The sequence below is a fragment of the Myotis lucifugus genome, unplaced genomic scaffold (assembly GCF_000147115.1).
Source record: "Myotis lucifugus unplaced genomic scaffold, Myoluc2.0 scaffold_332, whole genome shotgun sequence".
Taxonomy (NCBI): domain Eukaryota; kingdom Metazoa; phylum Chordata; class Mammalia; order Chiroptera; family Vespertilionidae; genus Myotis; species Myotis lucifugus.
Window position 1 is genome coordinate 158,942 of NW_005871380.1, and position 25,332 is coordinate 184,273.

Consider the following 25,332-nt stretch of genomic DNA (forward strand, 5'->3'; position numbering starts at 1 on the left):
TAAGAGGCTGGCAAGAGGCTGCGAAGAAGAAGCGTTGGAGGGAGAGGGCGCCGCGGCGGGGACTCGGCCGAGGACAGCGTGGCACAAAGAAGGGACGGCAAGACCCCCGGGGCGGCGGCCCCCCCGGCCCCGCGAGCGGCCCGCAGGCTCCGTCCCCGCCGCCCGCCTGCCCCCAGGACCAGCACCACTTTCTCCGGTCCAGCGTGAGGCCGCAGAGCAAGCGGCTCAGGAAGGACTCGTCGGGCGCCGGGGGGAGCAGCAGCAGCACCGGCGGCTCGGGGCCGCGCGGAAAAGGTACGGGGACCCCGGCCCCTTCTCGGTGTGCCCCGCGCTCACCTTCGTGCCTGCGCTGCATGCAGCCCCTGAGCCCGCGCCTGCATTTGTCTCGCAGTTGGGGTTGCACTCTGGAGGAGAGGTGCCCCTCTTCTCCTCCCAAGGGGCTGTTTCTCCCTGTGCCTCAGCCATGCTAAAGGCAGGAAGTGTCCTGGCTTTGGGCAGGTACAATAGATTCTTGAAGGTTATTTTTTCCCCCCCCTCAAAGGATCATTGACGATGGAGGCTATTTCGTGTAGCGGACAGTAGTTTAGAAATGGAGAGAAAATCCTGCAGCATCTTTGCCAGTTGTCAGATGGTGGAAACACAACAAAGGAACGGGCTTTTGAAACTTATTTGGGGAGAGGTTAATAAGAAGCCAAAAATATTCCAGGATCTGACTTGGGCACTTGATCCTCTACTTCAAGTATTCGAGGCTCAAAAGTTATTAAGGGCATCAAGACGATGACTTTTATGTGCTTTGAGTTTTGGTGCCATGGAAAGACTCCCCCCTGGGGTAGGAGTTAGTGAAAACATTTGTGGCCAGATTTTAAAAGAACAACAGCCTACAGTGTCTGTCAAGGTATTCTGAGGCGATTGAGAAGATTTCAGCTTTCCGAGGGTCCCTACCAAAAATAATAAGAAAACCATGCGTCCTCAGTTTTGTTTCTGATGTGCTGGTTCTCCATGATTTTCTTCTTTTACCCTTTTCTGTTTCAGCGTTCTGCTTTTCCTCAATTGTACAAGTGAATTGCTCTTAACATCCCTTTTGTTTCAGGCCAGATTTGTAGCACTTTTGTAGATAGCAAATATAATGTAAATTTCCAGTGAGTTTTGCATGGAAAAAACTTCCACTTAGCTCCTTGGTAAATGGTCCTTCAAATTTATTAGCTGGTCCTGATAGTTTTAAAAAGGAAATATTTTGGAAGCTAACAGAGGACCCACATGTGTGTCGTTAAACTTGCTTTTTCTATCTCATTCTCAACTGAAATCATGGCCTTACTCATTTTTTGGTAAAGAATTTTGATGTAAGTATTCTTTCTTAAAGACGTAGGTATAAGGTAGTCTAGTACATTTCAGAAACTAAAACTTGCCTCATAAATTTATTTTGGATGTGATAGTTGTTGATTGGTTAGGAAAATATTAAGTTGTTCTACTAACTTCGTTTGTTTTGTAAAAAATAGTTTTTCATTCCTAGTTACAGGTGTGTCTAAGTTAAGCTCCTTGGGTGCCTTCAAGAGTTTGTGGCTTCAGTCTCCCTGAATCTGGAGTCCAGTCAGAGCTCGCTGCCTGTCACCCTGGCCCTCTGACCTTGGTCTGCTCACTTGACCTCTTGAATCTGCTTTTCCATCAGAGAGGTGTCCTCACCTGTGACATGAGGAACGGCAGCGAGGGCTCCATTCTCTCAAAGTCTGGCTGCGAAGATGAGATGAGGTGCTGGTGTGAAAGCCCGGTCACCTGTAGATAACTACCTTTATATGAGATGCTAAAACTTGCGTGGTTGGTTATATTTCTCGCAGCCGGGTAATTAGGGGAAGTTTGCTATCACTTGCATAGTTGGGTGTGACTTGCAAAAAGGTTTCCTGGATTAGCCTTGAATCAAGTCCTTGGTGCTTCTGTTTTTAGTTCCTGTCCCCAGTGTGTGGCTTGGAGCAGCAATCCACTTTTCATTAGTAAAATGGGAATTTGTTAGAACTTGTGCTGCTTGTAACTTACGTATTTTCCTATGATAGCAAGCAAATGTTTCTTTAAATAAATCATAAAGCTAAGCTATATATAATGGTGACTTTTAGGAGAGGAGTAGGAAGTGTATCTCCTTTTCTTCACAGAACTCAGCCAGCATCTGGCCTTTAGCCCCTCTTGACTGTGCCTGAGCTGGGGCTACCAGGATCCTCTGGATCCACTTCACTTCTCCACACCCAGGCCGCAGGACATCCCCTCCTTATGCCTCAGGGCAAGCTCTGCTCCCTGGGCCTCCATTAACAGCCAGAAAAGAAGGTCATGTGACAACATGCTGCTAACCTTTGAAAACCATTCTTAGAGTAGCATTTGTCTTATGGAATATGGAAATCTCCGCTTGGGGTGGTGAGCATGGATCATTAAGGAAATGAACAGTGTAGAAGGTCCTTGAATTCTGTCCTTGTTAAAATGGTGGTGAGATGCCCCAGGAGCCTAACTCTTGTTTATATCAATAAGACTATGGTAAAATTTCACTTAACGTCACAAAATGTATCAACGATGCTAAGTGAGAACTTCCTGTACTGGCATTTTTCTTGTATTTCTCTTCAGAAAAATATAATTCCTGTTACGCTTAAGAAATAATCACAGTCTAGTCATTGGAGGTCCCTTTGGTTGATTACTTACTGCTCTTGCCATTTCAGTCGTTGAGATCAGAGAACACTGGTAAAAGGGAAGTCCTCCTTGTTTTGCTTCTGTCCACACAACTGTGTTTTCTTTATAAAAACTCTTGTCAACTTCAATGAAAAATAAATTTTTCTAGTATAATTTTGAATTCTTTTTGAATTGATAAAGAGAAAGTGGCTAAGACTTAGGGTCTATGTGCCAGGCATCTGGCATCTCAGTTACTTTACTTTTAAGTAGATGCAGAAACTGAAGTTTGTTGTTTAAATAATGTGCTTAACCTAAACAGAAGGTAAGCTGCAGATGAGAAACCAGTGGCTCTGCTTGATGCCAAAACAAACGTTCCTGCAGCCCTACCATGCTGCCCAGAGTGACCCGAGAATGCGTTTGAGACTGAAAACCAGAATTCACAGATCCGTGAGAACATGGGCCAGGAGACAGAGGCCCCCATACCCTTCCCTGTTTGGCAGTTCAACTCTGAATGAACCAGCACATCTCAATTTATTTGTCTATAAAGGGGATGATACCAGTGCCCCCCTCGGCACAGCAAACACCACAGCCAGGCCTCGCAACAAGGTCCTGCAAGGCCGTGCTTCTGAGCTCCCAGTGCTCCTCTATGGGAAAGGTGCCTGGCTTTGGGATCTGGGGCTTTAGGCTGAGTCTGAGCAGGTGGACGGGGAGAGGGAGGCCCTCTGCGGTGATAGCTGGTATAGGTCCCAGGAATTCCCCCAAGCTACTGCCCTGTCAGACAGTTGGGCTGAGGGAGTGCCTGAGGTGGGATAGAGCCCTCTGGTTTCACTGTGTGTGTGCCCTCTCATCCTTGGCCCCCTCCCCTATCTCCCCAACTTTGGTTCCACTTGTCAGGGGAGCTAGTCACAAGACCTACCGTCTCCACAATTGGGCCATGTTAGCTGACTTTACTGTGCTTGTGCTTAGGAATCATTACGTCACTGTACAGAATTTACTTATATTTTGCATAATCTGTGAGCTGCCTGCAGCTTCTAGGTGTCTTTAAAAGATGTCTTACCCTAGCCAGTTTGGCTTAGTGGATAGAGCATCAGCCCTCGGACTGAAGAGTCCCGGGTTTGATTCTGGTCCTGGTACGTACCTCGGTTGCCGGCTTGATCCCTGGCCTTAGTTGGGGCACATGCGGAGGCAGCCATTCGATGTGCTTCTCTCACATCGATGTTTCTCTCCATCTCTCTCCCCTTTTACTCTCTCCAAAAATCAATGGAAAAATATTCTTCAGTGAGAATTAACAACAAAAAAAGTCTTATGAAATATCTCACTCTCATTTGGTCAACCTTGAGAGACAAACCATATGAGAAAGAAGTTTGAACCAGCAGTCAGGAGACTCACCTTCTCCCCGCAGAGCTGCCGCATGGCTGGTCCAGCTGTGCGCCAAAGGAAACGCTGCTCAACATGCCCGAACCTTAGGTTCCTTACTTTCAAAATGGGTCTGGTGAGATAGTGGCTTGAAGGTGTGTTCACCTTCACACTCACTGTGCAGAGTGGTTTTGTCCTGTTTGTGTTCTCAGGAGAGTGTTGTGAAAGGTACATTGCCTGAAATCAAGGTAGTCCTATGTCTGGTGGGCTCTGCTCAGCCTTGACTGTGGGAGAGCACTGGGCGGGGAGTGGTCAGAGTGCATACTCCTCCCTCCAGGTGTGGAACTGCCTGTTGTGCCTGTGCAGCTCCACCTCTTGTCTGCACTGTCATCACTGTCACTGTCCCCTTATCAAAGCACTGGGGCCAGGCCCCAGGCAGCTGGGTGGAGTTCGAAGTTCCTGCCCTCCATACTCTGCGCGGAGGAAGACACGTCAGGTGGTCACAAGAGCACTTTGGTCTTCCTGGTTCGAGTCAGTAGATGAGGTTTAATAAAGTCAAGTGCAATGACGACTGCATGGAGCCACCATGGCCACCTAAGCAGGAATGTCAAGTTTTGCTGAAAGGTGTCAGACTTTGTTGGGAGAAGAGGAGGAGGAAGAGAAGACATTCTCCTGACTCTAGCACACAGTGGCACCATCCCCTATGATGGCTGCATACAGTGGAAGACAATAAATAACCCCAACACATGGCCCTGTGGTGTGACATAGACTCCCTGTGCACAGTAGGTCAGGAGACCTCTGTAAACCAGAGGTTCTTAGTAAATTACTAAGTTCAGGGTAGTACAGGTTGCATTTGCTTCATGTGAAAGATATGGATAGATATTATAGGTGAGTAGATGAGGTAATGTTTGAATATTGGTTTGAAGGCTGAGCTAAATTTTCTTTTGACTTTTGACATAAAAACTAATACCTCATTAATTTTTTTTAAAATCCTCATCCAAGGAGAGATATTGCCCCCCCCCCCCCCCAACTGATTTCTAGAGAAATTGGAAGGGAGGGAAAAGGGGAGAGAGAGAAACATTGACGTGAGAGAGACACATTGATTGGTCGCCTCCCGCATGTGCCCCTACTGGGATTGGGGAACCTGCAACCGAGGTACATGCTCTTGACTAGGAATCAAACTCTCGACCCTTCAGTCTGTAGGTGGATGCTCTAACCACTGATCCAAACTGGCCAGGGCGCTCATTGACTTTTAATGTCAAAACTAATGTCATTTCTGTGGTGTCTGACTGTTTTTCGAATTATCTTTTGCCAACCAAATATAATTGAGGATTTTTATTTCATGTGGTACAAGTGTGTCTTTTTTATTTTAAAACTTTTAAATTTAATTAATTAATTTTTAAATAATTCTTTATTGTTGAAAGTATTACATATGTCCCCTTTTTACCCCCATCGATCCCCTCCAGCCCGTCCTCCACCCCCCGCCCCAGGCCCTCACCACTCCATATATTTATGGCCTCATCTGTGTCCATGGGCCATGCATATATGCATACAAGATCCTTGATTGATTACCTCCCACCCACCCACCCTCCCCCACCATCCCTCTGAGATTCCACACTCTGTTCCGTGCTTCCATGTCTCTGGATCCACTCCATTCATCAGTTTATTTTGTTACTCAGATTCCATATGTGAGTGAGATCATGTGATACTTGTCTTTCTCTGACTGCAGGTGTGTCTTTTAGATTCCATGATATTATAAAGATAATAGGAATGATTTCAGATAGTAGAGTCACAAATGTAAAAATCGCTTTGTCATATATAGATGGTGGTGCTGCATAGAAGCATTTTATCACATCAAGTAACTGCAGTATTCTTAGCACTGAAGAACAGTGTGAGAAATCCCAAAAAAAGACATTCCCTGGTGTTTGTAGTTTGGGTGGGCTATCAAGAGTTACCTACATAAGATCATTAGAAATCTTCACATTATTTGAAGAAGAGGGCATATGTTTTAATAAAAACTGGGGTTTCACCTAGCCTGTGTTTCTCAGTGGTTAGAGCCAGCACATGGGAGGTTTTGAGGGTTTGAGTCCCAGTCAAGGGCATGTACCTAGGTTGCAGGTTCCAAACGCAGCTCTGGTCAGGGTGCACGGAGGAGGCAGCCAATCTGTCTCTCTCACATCAATGTTTCGCTCCCTTCCCCGCTACCTCCCTCCCTTCTACTCTAAAACTCAATGGGAAAAATGTCCTTGGGTGAGGATTAACAACAGTAACAAAAAGTGGGGTTTCAGTTGTGTTTTTCTGAAACATTTGTGGGAGGAGGAGGAGAGTCTTCGAGAGAGGCCAGCGCTGGTCATAGTGTTGAGGATGCTGAGCCTTGTGGAATGCCGAGGATGCAGAGGTGACTGGGACATGTCCTGGGACCACCAGGCTCCAGGTCATCTTCAGATCACAGAAGAGGATGTCACAGAGGCCAGGGACCCTGGACAGGGGCCCTGACCGCCTGGCTGGAACATCTGCACTGGCTCTCAGAGACTGCATGGCGAGTGGTTGGGAGGGGTTCTCGAACACCTGCATGGGGGCAGCTTTCTGAAGGCAGATGGGGCAGCTTGGAATTCATCTGTTGAGGTGACACTCTTACTGGGGATTGGCTGGCGCATTTTCTTTGTGTGACCTTGGTAGAGAGAGTGTCCCTCAGTCACATGTGCGTTCTCTATGCAAACCTGGCCATTCCAGCCTCTGACACTAATGGCACATGTTTTGAGAGGCATCTGTGGGAGATCTTGGCATTTTTGCCTCCTGCCTCAAAACCACGGTGTTTTGTGACCTGAGGTCGATGTGTGGGGATGGAGCAGTTGCCCTGTCATACCATGGAGGAAGATGATGAGGAAGCATTCCTGAGCCACAGTGGAAGGCAGGCATGCCTGGAGACACACTTTTATTAGCTGAACTTGAATCATCTTTCTAGCTGAGAATGGCTCAGGGCATTATCGAATACCTTGCGTTTGGTGGGTCTGTCGCTTGAGATTTTAATGTTCCTAACTCTTGGAAGGAAGTTCGCCAAACGGCAGAGGAAAGCTCAAGACAATGAGTCATTGTATAATATGACAGATTGTCATTACATCTTGTGTCTTACCTAAATTAAGACACACAGTTTTGTTTTTAGAGGTAAACATCCTCCACAGTCCTGTCTCCTGCCACTTACTTGCTTTTGGCAAGTCATTGAACCTCTTGGCTTTCTTATCTATCATAGATTGAGGCTTGGATGTGGAGGTCAACTTCCCTCCACCCTAAAACCCTCTGATTCCCACAGCTCTGTACGTAATAAAAATACTGAAGCAGTAGTGACCCTGGCAGCAGCCACCACACTATTGTGTGGGCCCAGAGGAAAATGCCCAGGTTTGGAACAAGAGACTTGCTTCCTGCTGCCTGGTGACTTCGGAGCTTTTGGGCTTTAGAGTCTCAGTTTCCCCATTTCTGAAATGTGAGTAATAACTATAACTGTATATATATATATGCCTAAGCGACTGTATATATATATGCGCACTGACCACCAGGGGACAGACATTTAATGCACAGGCATGGAAACATGGAACAGACTGATGAATCTCAGGGGGGAGGGTGGGAAGAGATTAACCAAAGATCTTGTATGCATACTAGAGGCCCGGTGCACAAATTTGTGCATGGGTGGGGTCCCTCAGCTTGGCCGGTGATTGGGCCGATCAGGGCTGGCCAGCCGGGGGGGAGGGACCATAGGAGGTTGGCCAGCCACGGCAGGTTGGCTGTGGGAGCGCACTGACCACCAGGGGGCAGCTCTTGCATTGGGCATCTGCCCCCTGGTAGTCAATGTGCATCATAGCTACCGGCAGGTCTTCTGGTCATCTGGTGGTAATGGTCATTTAGGCGTTTATTTATTTATATATATATATATATATATATAGAGAGAGAGAGAGAGAGAGAGAGAGAGAGAGAGAGAGAGAGAGAGGAGGGCGCAGGCCAGGCTGAGGGACCCCACTGGTGCACGAATTCATGCACCCGGCCTCTATTCCTATATAATAAAAGCCTAATATGCTAAGTGTCTGACTGTTTGTTCGACCATTCGACCCATTGCTATGATGCACACTGACCACCAGGGGGCAGATGCTCTGACCGGTAGGTTAGCTTGCTGCTGGGGTCTGGCCAATCGGGACTGGGTGAGACGGGCTGCATACACCCTGGAGTCCTCCTGTGGTCCCTCCCAGCCGGCCAACCTCCCGCGGTCCCTCCCTGGCTGGTTGGCCGCAATTGGGACTGGGCAAGACGGACCGGACATACCCTGGAGCCCTCCCGCAGTTCCTCCCCAGCCCCGATTGTGCACTGGTGGGGTCCCTCAGCCTGGCCTGTGCCCTCTCACAATCCGGGACCCCTCAGGGGATGTCGGAGAGCTGGTTTCAGCCCGATCCCCACAGGCCAGGCCGAGGGACCCCACCGGTGCACGAATTTTGTGCATGGAGCCTCTAGTATACTATAAGGACAAAAAGGAGCAGTGTTCGAATGTGCTTTACCGGTGCTGTAGAAATCCATGTTCCCTTGGCTCCAGGCCTCGGGGAAATAAGCAGCTCCACGTGTGCCTCAGCTTCTTCAGCGAGAGATGGGGCTGAATTTCTCCTCTTCAGGCAGTAAGAGGGAGCGTGGGTGATGGCCTGGAATGCAGAGGTGTATGATGGGGGAGGCACATAGTCTAGCCCAGTGGTCGGCAAACTCATTAGTCAACAGAGCCAAATATCAACAGTACAACGATTGAAATTTCTTTTGAGAGCCAAATTTTTTAAACTTAAACTATATAGGTAGGTACATTGTTATTAACTTAATTAGGGTACTCCTAAGGCTTAGGAAGAGCCATTACTGAAGGGGCCAAAGAGCCGCATGTGGCTCGAGAGCCGCAGTTTGCCGACCACGGGTCTAGCTTGTCTGAGGGTGTGGTGGACAGGCAGGCAGCCGGGAGAGGCAGACCAAGGCCACATGGCTGCCTCCCTCAAATGCAAGCTCTGGAAGGTGGGTTGTAGCTGGGGTTGGTGGTTTGGGAGGCCAGAGAAGAGGCAGTTAAGATTGTGTTACTTGGTGGTGGCTCAGAGCTGGCCTGGGAAAATGGCAGTGGAAATGCGAAAGAGGAGAAGCCAGGTAGCACCCAGGCAACTGGAGGATTGTGGCACTGAAGTGGGTGGAGAGGGAAGTGTGGGTTCTGTTTTGGAGGCACTAGGGACTAGGGCGGGCAAGGGGCACAGCGGAGGGCCCTGCTCTGTGCTCTGTTGGTTTCTGAGCTCTCATTGAGCACTTGCTCTGTGTGAGGCCTCGTGCCAACCTTGGGCATAGGAAAGTAAGATACTGTTCTTGCTTTCAAAGAGCTCACTGTTGGGGAATCCTGTTCTTGTACCTCACTTCCCTTCAGACTTCTTAGATGCTGCTCATCATGTAGACTCTTGCTATTACTCTTTGTAGCCTCAGACACAGAGCTGCAGAGGGAGGCTTAGCTTTGGCCCTCTACTTTTTGCTGGGCTCCTTGCACTCACTCCTATCCCCACGCCCACCCTGTCTTGTTTAAATTGTCTTCTCTTTCCACTTCTTGCCTCTCTACCTCTATCCTCCTCGCTTGCTTCCCTCTCTTCCCCTTCAGTCATCACCATTTTCATCTGAATTTTTCTGCCCTGATGGTAGCCTTTCCTGGTCAGCACTGTCATGTTATACCAGCATCTCTTATCCTGTGTCTGTTTTTCATGCTTGAGCTGGAGTCCTGGACTGAGCCTGAGGTGGAGCGATGACGCATGTCTCTCATCTGAAATGCTGGGAATGGCCCAGATGCCATGCTGCTCTTTCTACCTGGAAGCTTGGGGATGCTCCTTTACTTTGACATTATAAGGTCTAGAGCAGCCGTGGGCAAACTATGGCCCGTTTGAAATGAATAAAACTAAAAAAAGAAAAAAAGACCGTACCCTTTTATGTAATGATGTTTACTTTGAATTTCTATTAGTTCACACAAACACTCCATCCATGCTTTTGTTCCGGCCCTCCAGTCCAGTTTAAGAACCCATTGTGGCCCTCGAGTCAAAAAGTTTGCCCACCCCTGATAGAGTGACGGGTACCAAGTGTTGAAAAGGGTTACGTGGGGGTGATGTGCTTTCTTTTTTGAACATTCACATTGGCCTGCCGAGGATGTGTCGTTTGGAACTATCAGGAGGAAGGGCTGAACATCTCTGCCCAGCAAGAGTGGCTGGCTGCTCTGCAGCCTGTTTGCTGCCTCGTGTATCTTGGCAGAGCTGCTTTGACTGTTCTATCTTCTTTCACAGCCATGGTTTTGGTTTATCCTGCACTCTACCCCTGAGGTCCCTTCCAGCTCTGAAATGCTTCCAATCCGTTTTCCTTCACCATCCATCCTCCTTGTCTTGGGTCACCAGTGCTGTGATCTGGTGAAATCTCAATGACGCTGGCAAGATGGCTGCATTAGAGAATTTTTTAAATGCACGTCTGTTATTTTCAAGTACATCGAATGTCATTGTGGGCGGCAAAGGTACACCAGAGCTATGACTGTAGGGCTGGTTAGCAAGTTGCTGTTGTTTCGGAAAGAGTTTAGTGAGTGTTCAATTAGAAGTGAAAAGTGACTCGAGAGTCTTTGTTGTGGGTGGTGCTGAGGTGGATAGGCAGCCCTTTCTGAAATGACTAAATGAGGAATTGCGGGCTTCAAGTCAACCAGAACTTATATTTAAGAGTGTTTTGTGTTGTTATTTTTTTAAATATATTTTATTGATTTCAGAGAAGAAGGGAGAGAGATAGAAACATCAATGATGAGAAAAAGTCATTGAGTGGCTGCCTCCTGCATGCCTCCCACTGGGGATTGAGCCCACATCCTGGGCATGTGCCCTGACTGGAATTGAGCCGTGACTTCCTGGTTCATAGGTTGACGCTCAACCACTGAGCCACGCCGGCTGGGCTAAGAGTGGTTTTTTAAATGGCATCTGTAACATGGTCTTCAGTTCCCAGCAAAAGCATCTCAGACCTACTAGAAATGGGATGAAACTAATTATCCCTGGAAATGTGCTCAGAAGTTGCCATACCTGTTCAGAGCATCATGTGAAGTGCCAGGTCCATTTTTTTTAAGTATAAAGGTTAAAGCCTTCACTATATTCACAACCTTATGCAATAATCACCACTATATAATTCCAGAACATTTGATCACTTGAAAAAGGAACCCGTGGGCAGTCACGCTCCATTTCTCCCAGCCTTTGGCGACCACTATTCTACCTCCCGTGTTTGTAAGTCTTGCCTGTCCTCACCTTGCCCTTTGAGAAGCCTCCCAAACCCTTGCCGTCCTCCCCAGGCCTGGGTGTGTAGGGGCAACACCTACCCAGTGTTCTGGCTCCAGTGCGGATACTGGCCCTCCCCAGAGTGCACAAGCCAACACCACTGTGCTAAAGGCTCAGACGTAACACAGGGAATTGAACAGACTCATGTGAAACTAAAATATCTGCTATAAGAGCAGGCAGCTTGCTCTGTGGGGCTCTCAAGCTCACCATCCTAACTTGAACCCGCTCCCAGGTCCTTTATTTAGTCCACGTTTCAGGTTTGCTGTGATGAGGAATGGACAAAGTCAAATTGTGTATCCAGTGCTTCCTCAGCCTTCTCTGTAGCACAGAGATTATGTGGGTTACCTTTTTGTTCCAGGTGCATGTGGGATGGGAAGGGGCAGCTGGAAAGCAGGCTGGGGTATAGCATGCTTAACTTGGTTATCTTTTGTTTTACAGCAGTGTATTTAGGACTGAGTGTCACGCATTCAAATCTAGCGCTGACTGGCACTTTCTGGGATGGTGGAAATGTTCTGTGCTGTCCAGTGCAGTAGCCACTAGCAACATGTGGACATTGATGACTAGAGACATGTGGCTAGTGTGACTGAGGGACTAAGTTTTTGTTTTATTTAATTTTAATTAATCTTTAAATCCAAATATACTCGTGTGGTTACTGGCTTGTCAAGTTGGACACGATAGCTGTGATAAACCAGCGATTTCTGGTGTATAGTCAATGTTACCGTAGGACAGCGATTTTCAATTGGTGTGCCGCAAGAATTCTTTTTTTTTTTTTTTTAATACATTTTATTGATTTTTTTACAGAGAGGAAGGGAGAGGGATAGAGAGTTAGAAACATCGATGAGAGAGAAACATTGATCAGCTGCCTCCTGCACACCCCCCACTGGGGACGTGCCTGCAACCAAGGTACATGCCCTTGACTGGAATCGAACCTGTGACCTTTCAGTCTGCAGGCCAACGTTCTATCCACTGAGCCAAACCAGTCAGGCAAGAATTCTTAAAGCATGCAATACCTGCCCTAGCTGGTTGCTCAGTGGTTAGAGCATGAGCACTGGCCCTTGGGTTGAAGGGTCATGGGTTTGACTATGGTCAAGGTCACGTACCTTGATTGCAGGCTCGATCCCCAGGCCTGGTTGGGACTCGTGAGAGGCAACCAATCAATGTGTCTCTCTCATATCCATGTTTCTCTCTCTGTTTCCCCCTCCCTTCCATTCTCCTTAAAAATCAATGGGAAAAATATCCTCCAGTGAGGATTAACAAAAAGAAAACAAAACATGCAATTCCTATTTAGTTAGTGACAACAGCCAACACAATAGCTGTGCTGTATGAATGAATCAAAATTATACCTATTTTTTTTGTCAGATCAGCACAAAGATATATTTTTTGGTGTGCTGCAGAATTTTAGTAATTAGTTTATGTGTGTCATGAGATGGAAAAGGTTGAAAATCCCTGCCTAGCAAGTCAGCCCATCCATCGCCAAACTGGCACACCTTTCCATACAGAAGACTCAAACAAGTAATTCTCTCAGCATGTATGAAAATACATTCCTCTTTTTGAAAGCTGTCTGATGGGATTGACTGCTTTTGGGCATTCCCTATTTTGACATCACATTTGTGGTGCACACATTTAAAAGTGTGACAGTGGAGAGCGACTCTGCTTCCCACTGTTCCCCAGGCAGCCCCTGCACCAATGTCTTGTGTTTTTTCCAAGGATAGACTTTGAAAGCTTGCATCAACAGGCTTTAAATTTTTCATTATTTTTATTTCTGATGATTTTTTGTATGTGTGTGTGTGAACCTGCTTGCCTTTCATTCATCCTTTGGGGTAGACCCCTGTCTAGGGAGTGAGAGAAACATGGCCCCAGTCTGCATGTAGCTGCCCAGGGACGGCCCACCGATTGACCAAGAAGTGAATCTCAATGGAAAAGCTCTTGATTATCTCATTTAAAAAAACATCTTGACAATAATCTGCATTTGTTTGGCTTCTGCTTTTTAAAACACTTTCATTTTTATGGTTTTACTTTTTTTTTTTTTTTTATGGTTTTACTTTTACTCTCGTTCAGAGTTTGAAGGTTTCTCCCATTTGGTAGTCCTGCAGTTCTATAGAAAGAAAATGCTGGTTATCACAGGGATACTCTGGGAAGTCCTCCTCCCTCTGAGAGGAAGGAACTAGAAGGGTGGGAACATTTGGTTAGGCCATAAAATTTTTTTATCTGTGACCTTTAACTCTCGTTTATTGCCTCCATTGTCCTAGAGTGCAAGAGTTCTGGGTTTACTGCACAGCATGGAAGCCCTGCGTTGTACTTGATGGCACTTTCCCCTTCAGCATGGTTCTTAAGGTCTCATCTTGAGATTAGTAACTGATGCTTTAAAAGCGTTTGTGAAGTGCTCGCTTCGGCAGCACATATACTAAAATTGGAACGATACAGAGAAGATTAGCATGGCCCCTGCGCAAGGATGACACGCAAATTCGTGAAGCGTTCCATATTTTTTTTAGATATATTTTGTTTCTGTCATTAAAAATAAAAAATAAAAAGCGTTTGTGAATTTGTAGTCACCCTCTCAACACCAGATTTTGCTGGTGGTAATTGACAAGAAAAGAGTTTTAAGACTTCATTTGGTGGTCAAATTATCTTTAATTGAAATTTTTTTTTTTTGTAGTTCTTAACTGGCTGGGCATTCCACTGCACCACGGTTGATATCGTCTATGATGTCATGAGGGTGGTGGCCATCAACACTGGGCAGTCCCCAAGATCTCTTTAATGGTCCCAGAGAGTTCTCTAGCTAAAGACCAGTGCTGCATCTGTCGGGCAGCGTTGACAACCTCATCAGAAGTGACATTTTCACTGCGCTTAATGTTTGGGGTTTTTTTTCTTCTTCTTTCTGTCTCTTGATGGTTCTTTGAGGGCTTTTAATAATCAGGGCAGAGGCAGAAGATACTACCTCAATTTGGGTCTGTCTGTTCTGAATGATCAATTCCACTGTAATCCTCAGACCCTTCCAATCATCTGTTGCTTTGGTGATGTCATCACAATTGTTTTGGTGTTTTGTTTTGCTTTTTAAATAAATTTTATTGATTTTTTTACAGAGAGGAAGGGAGAGGGATAGAGAGTTAGAAACATCGATGAGAGAGAAACATCAATCAGCTGCCTCCTGCACACCTTCTACTGGGGATGTGTCCGCAACCAAGGTACATGCCCTTGACCGGAATCGAACCCGGAACCTTTCAGTCTGCAGGCCGACGCTCTATCCACTGAGCCAAACTGGTTAGGGCCACAATTGTTTTGGAGACAGTCCCAGGGGACTGATCTTGGGAGCCAGGGCAGATGTGGCACCGACTTCTCCACTGGTGCCCCTAAGGTATATGACTTTGATTTTGTTGGGGGTTGTACATGGCGGCATGGTGGAGGCGGCTGGTGTCAGATGAACCCAGATTCTGGACCACCAAAGAAATTTGCACCTAGGCCTCCTCCAAGCCAAAAGCTGTAAAGACTTTATAGATATTTAGGGGTCACATGATCAAATTTTCTTAAAGTACTGATTATATCTAAAAGAAAGCAGTGTTTTTCACATCCATTTAAATATTTTCGTGAGTTTGAAACTTCAATTTGTTTTTGTTTGTTTTTTAAAAAAGAATTATTTCAGCCAAACCCTCATTTGAAAAAGACACTATGAAATATGTTTGATTTCAGTTCACAGAGGGGAAAGAACTGTATACCTCCATCGTGGACATATCATTGTGCTCTTTAAATGATTCTACCTAAATGTTCTTTCTTCCTTTTTTTCACTAAAAACATATAAAGAGTCACCGGTCAGGTCAGGATGATGTCATTACTGAACAGCCCCATTAGGCACACAGTAGGTCCCAGGTGCTGTCCCACTATAGCCTGTGATTGAGGAACGTGGAGTGGGACCTCAAGTGGATCCTCAGGCAGTGGGGCCTTCCCAAGCCGCTCCAGCTTTTTGGAACAGATCACTGTATAGTTCTTTCTCTCAAAGGAGCTGATGGTGGTGGATCATCATCCGGAAATGGGCCTGGGGTTGCCCCTGCTGCCCCCGCAGGGGCCTCTCGCTCCTCCTCCCGGAACTTAGGATCTTCTGGTGGTGAGAAGGAAGAAGGCAAAAAGGTCCGGCGACAGTGGGAGTCGTGGAGTACTGAGGACAAGAACACTTTCTTTGAGGGGCTGTACGAGGTAAGTGAGTTACGGGACCAGAAAAGGCCATAAAAACTCCTAGCTTCTTATCACCTGTATTTTTCTTTCAGTTTCCCTTTGCCTTTTTTACCACATGGCTACTCGATCTACTAGGTCCCCGGTTCCAATGGGGAGCCCCAATGTGACTGACAGGTGTGAGTCGCCAGGGCTGAGGCCTCAGCCTCGGACCATGGCCTTTTATCGCTTCATTGTGACTTTAAAAGCTCTTCTAGAGAGGTGGCTGTTTGGAAGTTTCTTTATATGTTTCTCTTCTTTTCCCAGATTCTACCCATTGTCTCAGCCATACCCTTGAGTGCCGAGTGGTACCATTCTCTATCGGCCTTCCCCTTGTAGCTGAGTGGGCCAATCAGGAGGGGCGTTCTCTGAGGGGGAAGGGCAAGGGGACACTTGGCCACATCAGTCAGAGCGGCCAGTTCAGTCCTAAAAGCTGACCTGGGACAGACTGTAAAGTCCTAAAGATAGAGAAAAGCTGCTCCCTGGTCCCACAGCTCAAAGAAATGGCCATCTCCCTGCCAGCCATTTTACTTTCATGTTTTGTTTTGTTTTCAAATCTTTGTAATTATAAGTAAACGTGCTTTTTTTTATTGTCAAATGCATTGATACGATGTTTCATAGTTCTTTTGTTCAGTACTTTTCTCATGCCTATAAATATTCTACTCTCAGGTGTAGGCAAATTTATGGTCTTTGTGTTTTCTGTCTGCTTTTGTAAATAAAGTTTTATTGGAACACAGCATTGCCTATTTATTTGTATATTGTCTCTGGCCAATTTTGACTGCGGTGGCAGAGTTGAGCAGTTATGACAGATACTGTGAGTGGCCTACAACATTTGAGTGTTAACCTTCTGGCCAAACCTTGCTCCAATTAACCATTGTGTTGTTGCTGTTCCAGATTCTGTTATAAGTAACAGTACAGTGAGTATCTTTGTACACATACCATATTTTAGGATACCTCTTTGGGCTATAGTAAGTTGGTTCAGTCGGTGAGCCTTATTCTTTTTTTTTTCTTTTATATTTATTAATTTGAGAGAGAGAATGATTTGTTGTTCCACTTATTTATGCATTCATTGGTTGATTCTTGTATGTGCCCTGACCGGGTAGTGAATCCACAACCTTGGCATATCAGGACAATGTTCCAACCAACAGAGCTACCCTGCCAGGGCGAGCCTTATTCTTTTAATGGTGAAGGAATTGGAGTGATAGAAAAGTCTGGCCACACCTGTGAAACAGTTTTATAAAGGAAGGAGGCTTTGAAATTGAAACCATGAAGTGCTCATAGAGAGACCAGAAAAGGAGACTCCTAAGTGGAGGCGGAGAACTAGAACTTGGTGCCAGTTTCTGACATTCCTGGGGCCGATGGTGCAGTTTGCCGGTCCGGATGGAGGAGGACCACGTGTTGGTATCATTGACTCGGTTGCCCAGGAAGAGAAGGAAGTATATACACAGACTTGTTCTAGTCGGTGCAGAATCATTCAAATAAATTCAAATGTGTTCTTTTTTTTTCCCTTTGACAATTTTAGAGTAAAGTAGAGGCTGTTTTTGTATAGATTATGTCCCTAAATTGCCTACTTTAAGCTTTCTGTTAGGCATAGAAGACTTGTGATTCCTGGAATGTTCCTAGAATAGCAACCATTGCTGATGCCAAGTTGAGACAGTTACTACTTTAATGTGGTCCTTCCCTCTCGGGCCCTACAGGGTGATCAGCTATGGTTGTCAATTAAAAGTAAGAGGGGAAGAATTCCCAATGACCTGCTCTTACTTTTTTTCAGGTGGATTAGTTCATTCTCTTTTCATTGGTCTAGCCTTCTTGTTTTAATTTTTCTACCGGGTAGGTGTTTCTTTTGAGGTTACCTGAATCCCTTGATTAATAATAATTGGCTGTTCTGATCACTTAATGCTTTCCACTATCGGTACTATGTATGCCAAATAGTGTGAGAGTGTTTGTGTTAGTGTTTGTCTGTGTATTGGTGTATGGGGGTGAGAGAGACAGAAAGAGAGAGAATATGATTGCTGGCTTTATGTGTGTCATTTTGTGTGTTTGACCAAAACTCAGGACTCTGTTGCGTTCTTGATGTATGCTGATTAGCTGGGGCATATAGGACCATGAACATCTTGAACTATAAGGTATGGAGGTAAAGGCCTCTGCTTTGTGAGTGTCACTTCTGCAGTGTTTGTCCAGGTTGTCATTGCCTTTTTTATATGCACAAGTCTGACTTAGCTATGCTTCAAGTGACAGAGACCTAGCTCAGCGCAGCAGCAGGAGACAAGGGGATTGATTGAGTGGCTTTCATGACTGGGAGGGACAAGGAGGGGCTGACTCAAGCTGGCAATGTCATCTGACATCTTCTTGCATTGGGGGTGACATTTCTGTGCTTATTCTCTCCATTTCAGATACTCCCCAGAGGCAAGACATCCACCCCCACCCCTATTACAGTTAAGACTGTTCTGAGGAGGATCCAGATTGGCTGAGCCCATCCTAGACTCCTCTCTGTGGCCAGGGTCATGGTCATGGTCATGGCCCCCATGACAGAGAACAAATCAGAGCGAATGCCTAGACCAGGGGTGGGCAAACTTTTTGACTCCAGGGCCACAATGGGTTCTTAAACTGGACCGGAGGGCCGGAACAAAAGCATGGATGGAGTGTTTGTGTGAACTAATATAAATTCAAAGTAAACATCATTACATAAAAGGGTACGGTCTTTTTTTTTTTTTTTTTTTTAAGTTTTATTCATTTCAAACGGCCCGGATTCGACCTGCGGACCGTAGTTTGCCCACGGCTGGCCTAGACCCACATCATCGTCCTTGACATCCTCTTACTCCGTTTCAACGGCAGTTCTTCACAGAGCCTATTGTCGGCTTTCCATTTTCCCTTCTTATGTCTGTCTGACTGTATTTGCTTCTGCGGTACAATTCTTACTTATAAGGCCAGTACCCTGTGCTTCTTTTTTCTTTTTTTAATATATTTTTATTTATTTCAGAGAGGAAGGGAGAGGGAGAGAGAGATAGAAACATCAATGATGAGAGAGAATCATTGATTGGCTGCCTCCTGCACACGCCCTACTGGGGATTGAGCCGGCAACCCGGGCATGTGCCCTTCACCGGAATCGACCCGGGACCCTTCAGTCCACAGGCCGACGCTCTATCCACTGAGCCAAACTGGCTAGGGCTACCCTGTGCTTCTTGATCACCAGGTTATAACTGCTGAAAGCCTCATCTAAGTGTAGAACACTATGGTCATGCTAGAAATGCTTGGAAGCACCCAGGAGAGGCCGAGCTGTCTTGGGCCTCTTATTGATAGGTATGGGGCATGCTGACATCAGCTGCTGCTTGATTGAGAGATTTTAGGGAAATCTGAAGACTGAGCCAGGACAGGCCATTCATATGGAAAAGCCGCTGCAAACAGCTTGGATGGGACTGCAAATTGGATGGGACAGGGTCTCAGGGAATCACCAGGGCAGATAAAACAGTGTGAGCCAGGCTGATGGAAACTCAGGTATGACTGTCAGTCAGCTCTGCGATGAGGGAGGTCTCAGCATAGGAACAATGGCCCCTGCAAGCACCTCTGTCCAGGAGAGAGCCACCCCCAAGTTCTTGCTCTGATGCTAGACAATACAGTTCCTCCCCATATGTCCCGGGATCCCCCGAGCCATTGCCTCAGTGCTGGAGCTCAGAGGGAGCAAGTCCATGTAAGTTCGTGTGCCAGCCCTTTAAGAGGAACTGCCTGGGTCTCCAGCAGCCTCTGCCACACTCAGCCACAATCCCTGCTAGTTTTTACAGCCCGAAGTTATGGGGACTTCTCTTCCCAGCTCTGGAATGCTGGGCTGGGGGTCTGGTGTGGGGCTAGGACCCCTTGCTCCTCACGGGAGGCCTCTGCAGCCAACATGTCCCTCCTGATTGAAAAAAATGCCACACGTGGGTGTCAGACCAGCCCGTTTCATGCCTCCCTTCTACCAGTCTCCGTGTGCTTCTTCTTTACTTCTATAGTTGTACGACTTCCATTCAGCCAGCTTTCAGGAGGTTCTGAATGATGGTGGTTCCGTTTTTTAGTTGTATTTTGATGTGGTTGTGGGAGGTGGTGAGTACTGGCATTTACCTACACTGCCATCTTGGTTCTTCCTTAACTTTTCACTTTGAAACAATTTTAGACTTGGAAAAAGTTGCAAAAAAAGTACAAAGATCTTCACATGCCCTTTACTCTGCTTCCCCAGTGTTCACATAACTGCAGCATGGCCCACAGATGAGGAGAATCGATGCGGGTACAATACCTTCACTGACCCGAGGGCCTTACTCAGGTTGAGCTGGTTTTCCCACAGACACCCTTTTTGGATCAGGATCCCGCATTGCATTTAGTTGTCATGACTGCTAAGTCCTGGAACAGGTCGTCAGTTTCCTTTCCCCCACTCTTTCATGACCCTGACACTTTGGAAGGCTCCTAGACTGTTAGTTTGTGGGCTTCCTAAGGCTTGCCTCCTCATGATTCAATTTTCTTTTTAAGGATAAAATAAGGTTTTATTTATAGTCTTCTAGTAAAGGGGACTGATTTGATTTTCATTTTGCATTTTTGCTAGGAGCACCGCAGGAGTGTGGTGCTGCCCTTGGAGCATCCTTTCCGGAGTGCAGGGTGCAGTCTGCCTCAGTCCTGGTGGTGTGAATGTGCATCTCCCCGGTCAGCGGTTCTCAACCTGTGGGTCGCGACCCCTTTGAGGGTCGAACGACCCTTTCACAGGGGTCGCCTAAGACCATCGGAAAACACATATATAATTACATATTGTTTTTGTGATTAATCACTATACTTTAATTATGTTCAATTTGTAACAATGAAATTGGGGGTCACCACAACATGAGGAACTGTATTAAAGGGTCGCGGCATTAAGAAGGTTGAGAACCACTGTCCTAGGTTCTCCATCACCAAGTTATTTTTAACTTTGATGCTGAGTCAACACCCTGTTTCTCATTGTTCTTCCACTAATTTTAGCCACCATTGCAGCAGCTTCCCTGAAATAACTGTTACAATGATGTTGCCCCGTGATGATCTTCTGACTCCATTATTTCTACATTTATTAATTGGAAACCCAGTGCAAGAAAAAGTGCTCCCTTCTCCAATTATGTATTTATTTGGCTTTTTATATTTGTATGGACTCAGGGATATTTAGACTATTCTATAGGTCATAACCCATTCTTATCATTGTTATGTTTTCCCTTTTATTTTTCATTTACGGTTGACATTATCATTGTTGATTTTGTTGCTCAAATTGTTCTAGATTTGGCCATTTATAACATCTTCAGGTTGGCTTCTGTGTGCTTTCAACACATTCCTATTATACTTTGAGCATGTCCTCACTTCTGGCACCACAAGATATTCCAGATTCACCTGGTACTTTCCTTGCCCCAGATCTGGGAGCATCCATTCCTCCAAAGAGCCCTGGTTCCCTTTGGAAAGTGGGATTTAGAAGCTAAGGATGTTTGCTGATGCTGGGGTGCCATTACCTCTAGGCCCTTCACAGTACTTTTTACTGGCTTGGTTCTGATGAGAGTATCAACAATAGGTTCCCATGACAATACCTGAAACAACACAGATGGTGACTATGTTCCCTAGAACATAAATTCTTTTCTGAAAATCTAAGATGTGTTTGGCTTTTGCGTGGAGGTATTGAAGAATGGGACATTTCATAGATGTACCACATTCCGAGCATAGTCTGTGTGATTCTCTTAATTTGCTATCCCTATTCAAATATAGAATATATTTTATGTGATGAAAGTGCTGAGGGTGCTTCTGAATGGTCAGTGTCTTGTATTTTAAGGTGCAGATGCACAACCCTCTGAACAGCCCTGTCATGTTCTGTTCTGATGCGTGTTTCACAGAGCTGTCTCATTCAGGGTCTCCAAAGAACTATAGAAATTGAGCCATTTGAGTAATAAGCTTTATGTTTTTCGTGCTCTATGGACCTTGCCTCTTTGATATTCACTGCTTTGAGAGTTCTATCCCTCTGTTTCCATTGCTGCTCTAGCCGTTATTCTGATGAAAATCCGAATTCTAGGGAAGCAAGGTTGAAGTTGATGCACACATAAGAGCTGTGAAGAACACTTGATTGGTCACAGTGGTCCCCTCTCTCTGGAAATGTCTGCGTCGTACAGAAGGCTGCCTTGTTTTAACCTCTGTGCTTTTACCGTGGGCTTATTTTCCAGCATGGAAAAGACTTTGAAGCAATCCAGAACAACATAGCTCTCAAGTATAAGAAGAAGGGCAAGCCCGCCAGCATGGTGAAGAACAAAGAGCAAGTGAGGCACTTCTATTACCGCACGTGGCACAAGATCACCAAGTACATCGACTTTGACAATGGTGAGCGTTCCAGGCTCAGTCTCTGGGGAAGCGGGGGGCAGGGTTGGGATCTGGTCAGAAGCAGTTTTTGAAACATCACAGGACACTCTGGTGTCATTCTTGCCCAGCCACTTTAAAAAAATATTTATATTAATATAATGTTAATGTATTAATATTTATCTTTAAATATACTTTCATATATATTTAACATTAAGAAAAAAAACTAATTCAAGTGATGCCGGGCAAAAAGGGAAAATTTAAAGTGAGACGTCTGTCTGCTGTTCTATCTTAAGTATCACAGTCAACTTACTTTATTTTGGAAGAGAAGATGTAAAAGTTTTTTTCAATCATTCAGCAGGCAAGTATAGCCATTTATAAAAATAGAAGGGTGGGGACAGAGTAGGATATGAAAGTCAGAGGTGAAAGGGTAGAGCCAGAAAGACATTTTCAAAATAAAATGAACAAGGTGACTGTTCCAGAAGAGGGCTATGAAGAGGACATGGTGGATCAGTTTGTTGGTCAAGTGATGATTCAACTTTTAAATTATCCTCTTGTTTTTTGTTGGGTTTCTTCTTTGTTCAAATCTGAGACTTAGAGATGTTGACCCTTTGTTACAAGAGCCAACAGGAAATACAGGATCCCTTCCCTCCCTCGGCCTGCCTCCGCTGAAGCCACCAACCATCGCCTCCTTGGCTGGATGCTGGAAAGTCCTCCGTGTATGTGGACTCAGGACGACAGGGCAGCCTCCTCCTGTGGTTGCTGGGCTTGTGAACGCTGCAATACCTTTTGGCTTTCCACATCTCTAACATGTTTTCCAACTATTTTGTGTACATGGCTCAGTGCACTCTCCTCTTTGCTTTACGGGTTTCCACTTAATATGAGGGTGTAATCACAGCTTCTTCCATGACTGTGATGTTTTTTTCTTGCCATTTAAAGTCGTTAATGGTCTTGTGAATGGTCTGGAAGGGCTGCTGGCCCTCCAGAGAGACACCAGCGCTGACTGCATAGGCCTGGCTCAGTTTTCCTCCTCTGTCCATGCTTTGCTGGCAAGTTTACTCACATTGAGTGATGCTAGGGGAGAAGGAGTTTCTGTTGGGTCATTAATTATTTCCACTTTTGAAACATATTATAACTTTATGACCAACATGTCTACATGCTTGGGCTTTCCACTAGAAGAGGGACATTTTAAAGCCAGCGTTTTGGATTGGCAGTCGAAGGGTATTGCCCTGCCCTGAAGCCGCTGCTCCTGGCATGTCTGGCAGGACACCTGGCCCCTAATGCCGAAGTATTTGCCCGGAGGAGCCACCATCTTGGGAGAGCAGCTGTGGCTGGTGGCAGCTGCAGCGGGCAAAAGCCGGGCGCCCGGTGAGCACTGCCATGCCGGCCAGGCCAGTTTCACTTTCTTTAATCTTACTCTTCATTTCTACAGTTGTGGTCAAGGGCCATTCATTCCAGACATTTGCTTTTACTGACTTCACTTCTTTCTGATGCTTCTCTTCAAATAATACTTTTGATCCAGAATATGAGCCCTGGCTGGTGTCTTCAGTGGTTAGAGTGTAACCCTGCGCAACGAAGGGTCTCGGGTTCAATTCCTGGTCAAGGGCATGTACCTGGGTTGCAAGTTGATCCCTAGCCCCTGTTGGGACGCATGCAGAAGGCAACCAGTTGATGTGTTCTCTCACATTGATGTTTTTCTCTCTCCCCCCCTCCCACCTTTCTTCCCTTCCACTCTCTCTAAAAATCAGTGGAAAAAATATCCTTGGGTAAGGATTAACAGAAACAAAAAACTGATAGCTGCAGTCAGATCACTCCCCCTTTGCACCTGTGCTGTGAGTCCTTCGTGGCAGCCTTCTCTCCCTCTCGTTCCCCTCCCTGCCCTGCCCTCTGGTGTTCTCCTGGCCTGGTCAGTGTGTGTTGGCCAACTGGAGTAATCAGGACGGACCCATCAGGATGCCAGGACCAGGACTTCCTCCTCCAGCTTTAGAAAGACCCGGAGAGCTTGGATCAGGCTGTCTCTTTTTTGTAAAGGGTCAGATGATAAATATTTTTGGCTTTTGGGGATTTACAGTCTTTATCAAAATGACTTCACTCTCCTGTCTTAGCTCATTGTAGATCCCATGTAAAGGAATGCATGTTACTGTGTTCAGCAAAACGTTTATTTACAGAAAGAGGCCCCGAGCAGGATTTGGCCTGTGACCCTGCCCTGGAGAAATTTGTTTGGGGGACGCAAGCTCCTGGCAGTCATAGTAGTTAGCTGACACTTTCTCTGAGTAGATTTCCCTTTGAATCTTCATGGACATCTCACCCACCTGTCATGGTTTCGCTGGGTCTCTTTTCAGACCTGCCCTCCCCACCTAGTCCCCCTAGGTCCTTTTCTAGGTCATTGCTGCTCTCCCTCTTTCTGGTCTTGTTCTTCCCCAACCCACCCTCCACATAGCTTTATCCACACAAAAGACCCATGTCTGCCTGTCCCCCTGCCTGAGCCCCGCTCCCCATGCCCTGTCCCATACCCTCATCCTACCCGCCTTGGCTCCCAGGATGGGGTTGCCACCCTCCTGCTAACCTGCACTTCCTTTTGTGTCTTGACTCCTGCCACCCCTACTCTGTTGTTCTCCCTAACCCCATTCACCTTCCAAGACTCAGCTCCTATGTCAGTGCTCTCAAAAATCCTTCCGTGAATTCTCGTGCCCTCACTGCCACCTCATCATCTCATCATGGGCCTACTTTGTGCCCATCATTGAGCACATTTCATACTTTTCCCTGGGAGTGCTATCACCCTCACTGCAGATAAGAAAACCCTGGCTTAGCATTGGAGGCCCTGGCCCAAGCCACCCAGACAATAAGCTGAGGAGCTGTGCTCCATCAGCCATCATCTACTCACCTTTATCTTCTGTAAATGTAATGTTTTCAGACCATCTCTTCATGTTGCCATAGAATTTCCCCATGTTTTTCATGAAATGTTAATTCTTTGAGTTGACGTTTTTTAAATGAATAAACTTTACCTTTCCTTTTGGACTTACAATCCACTTCTAGTGTTTTTATTTTATTTTTTAATGAGTTACTCTTTTCTTTTTAAAAAATTAATTTTAGAGAAAGAGAGGAAAGGGAAGAGAAAGATAAAAACTTCCATTTGTTGTTCCACTTATTTATGCAGTCATTGGTTGATTCTTGTATGTACCCTGACTGGGGATCAAACCTGTTGGGCAACCTTGGCATGGCAGGACAACGCTCTTAACCAGTGAGCTACCCGGCCAGGCCACTTCCAGTGTTTTTAAATAATGCAAATGTGGACATTTCTTTTCATACAGCCCTTTGTTCCTTCAAATGTACTTCCTTTAGGTGACCTCGTACAGTTGGGATAGGTAAGTCCGTGTGGCACACGGGAATTAGTTTTAGCTCTTTGGCTCTTTCTATGTTGTCTTTTACATCATTCTTTTTTTTGTTTGTTACATATATTCTTTAGTTACTTTCTGAA

At 46.0% G+C, this 25,332-nt stretch overlaps 1 protein-coding gene, 1 non-coding gene and 1 pseudogene across 2 annotated transcripts in view; 2 read left to right on the top strand and 1 right to left on the bottom strand.

Moving 5' to 3' along the window:
* CRAMP1 (cramped chromatin regulator homolog 1) overlaps positions 1–25,332 on the top strand; it is a 65,123-nt gene that overhangs the window by 514 nt on the left and 39,277 nt on the right. The window contains 4 exon segments of the mRNA XM_023764475.1: positions 5–112; positions 115–294; positions 15,328–15,521; positions 21,725–21,878. Of these exon segments, the coding sequence (XP_023620243.1) occupies positions 5–112; positions 115–294; positions 15,328–15,521; positions 21,725–21,878 (636 nt within the window).
* LOC111828336 lies at positions 13,714–13,820 on the top strand. Its single transcript, XR_002832175.1, has one exon. It is a non-coding gene; the product is annotated as a U6 spliceosomal RNA (small nuclear RNA).
* Positions 22,477–23,481, bottom strand: LOC102440116 (annotated as a pseudogene).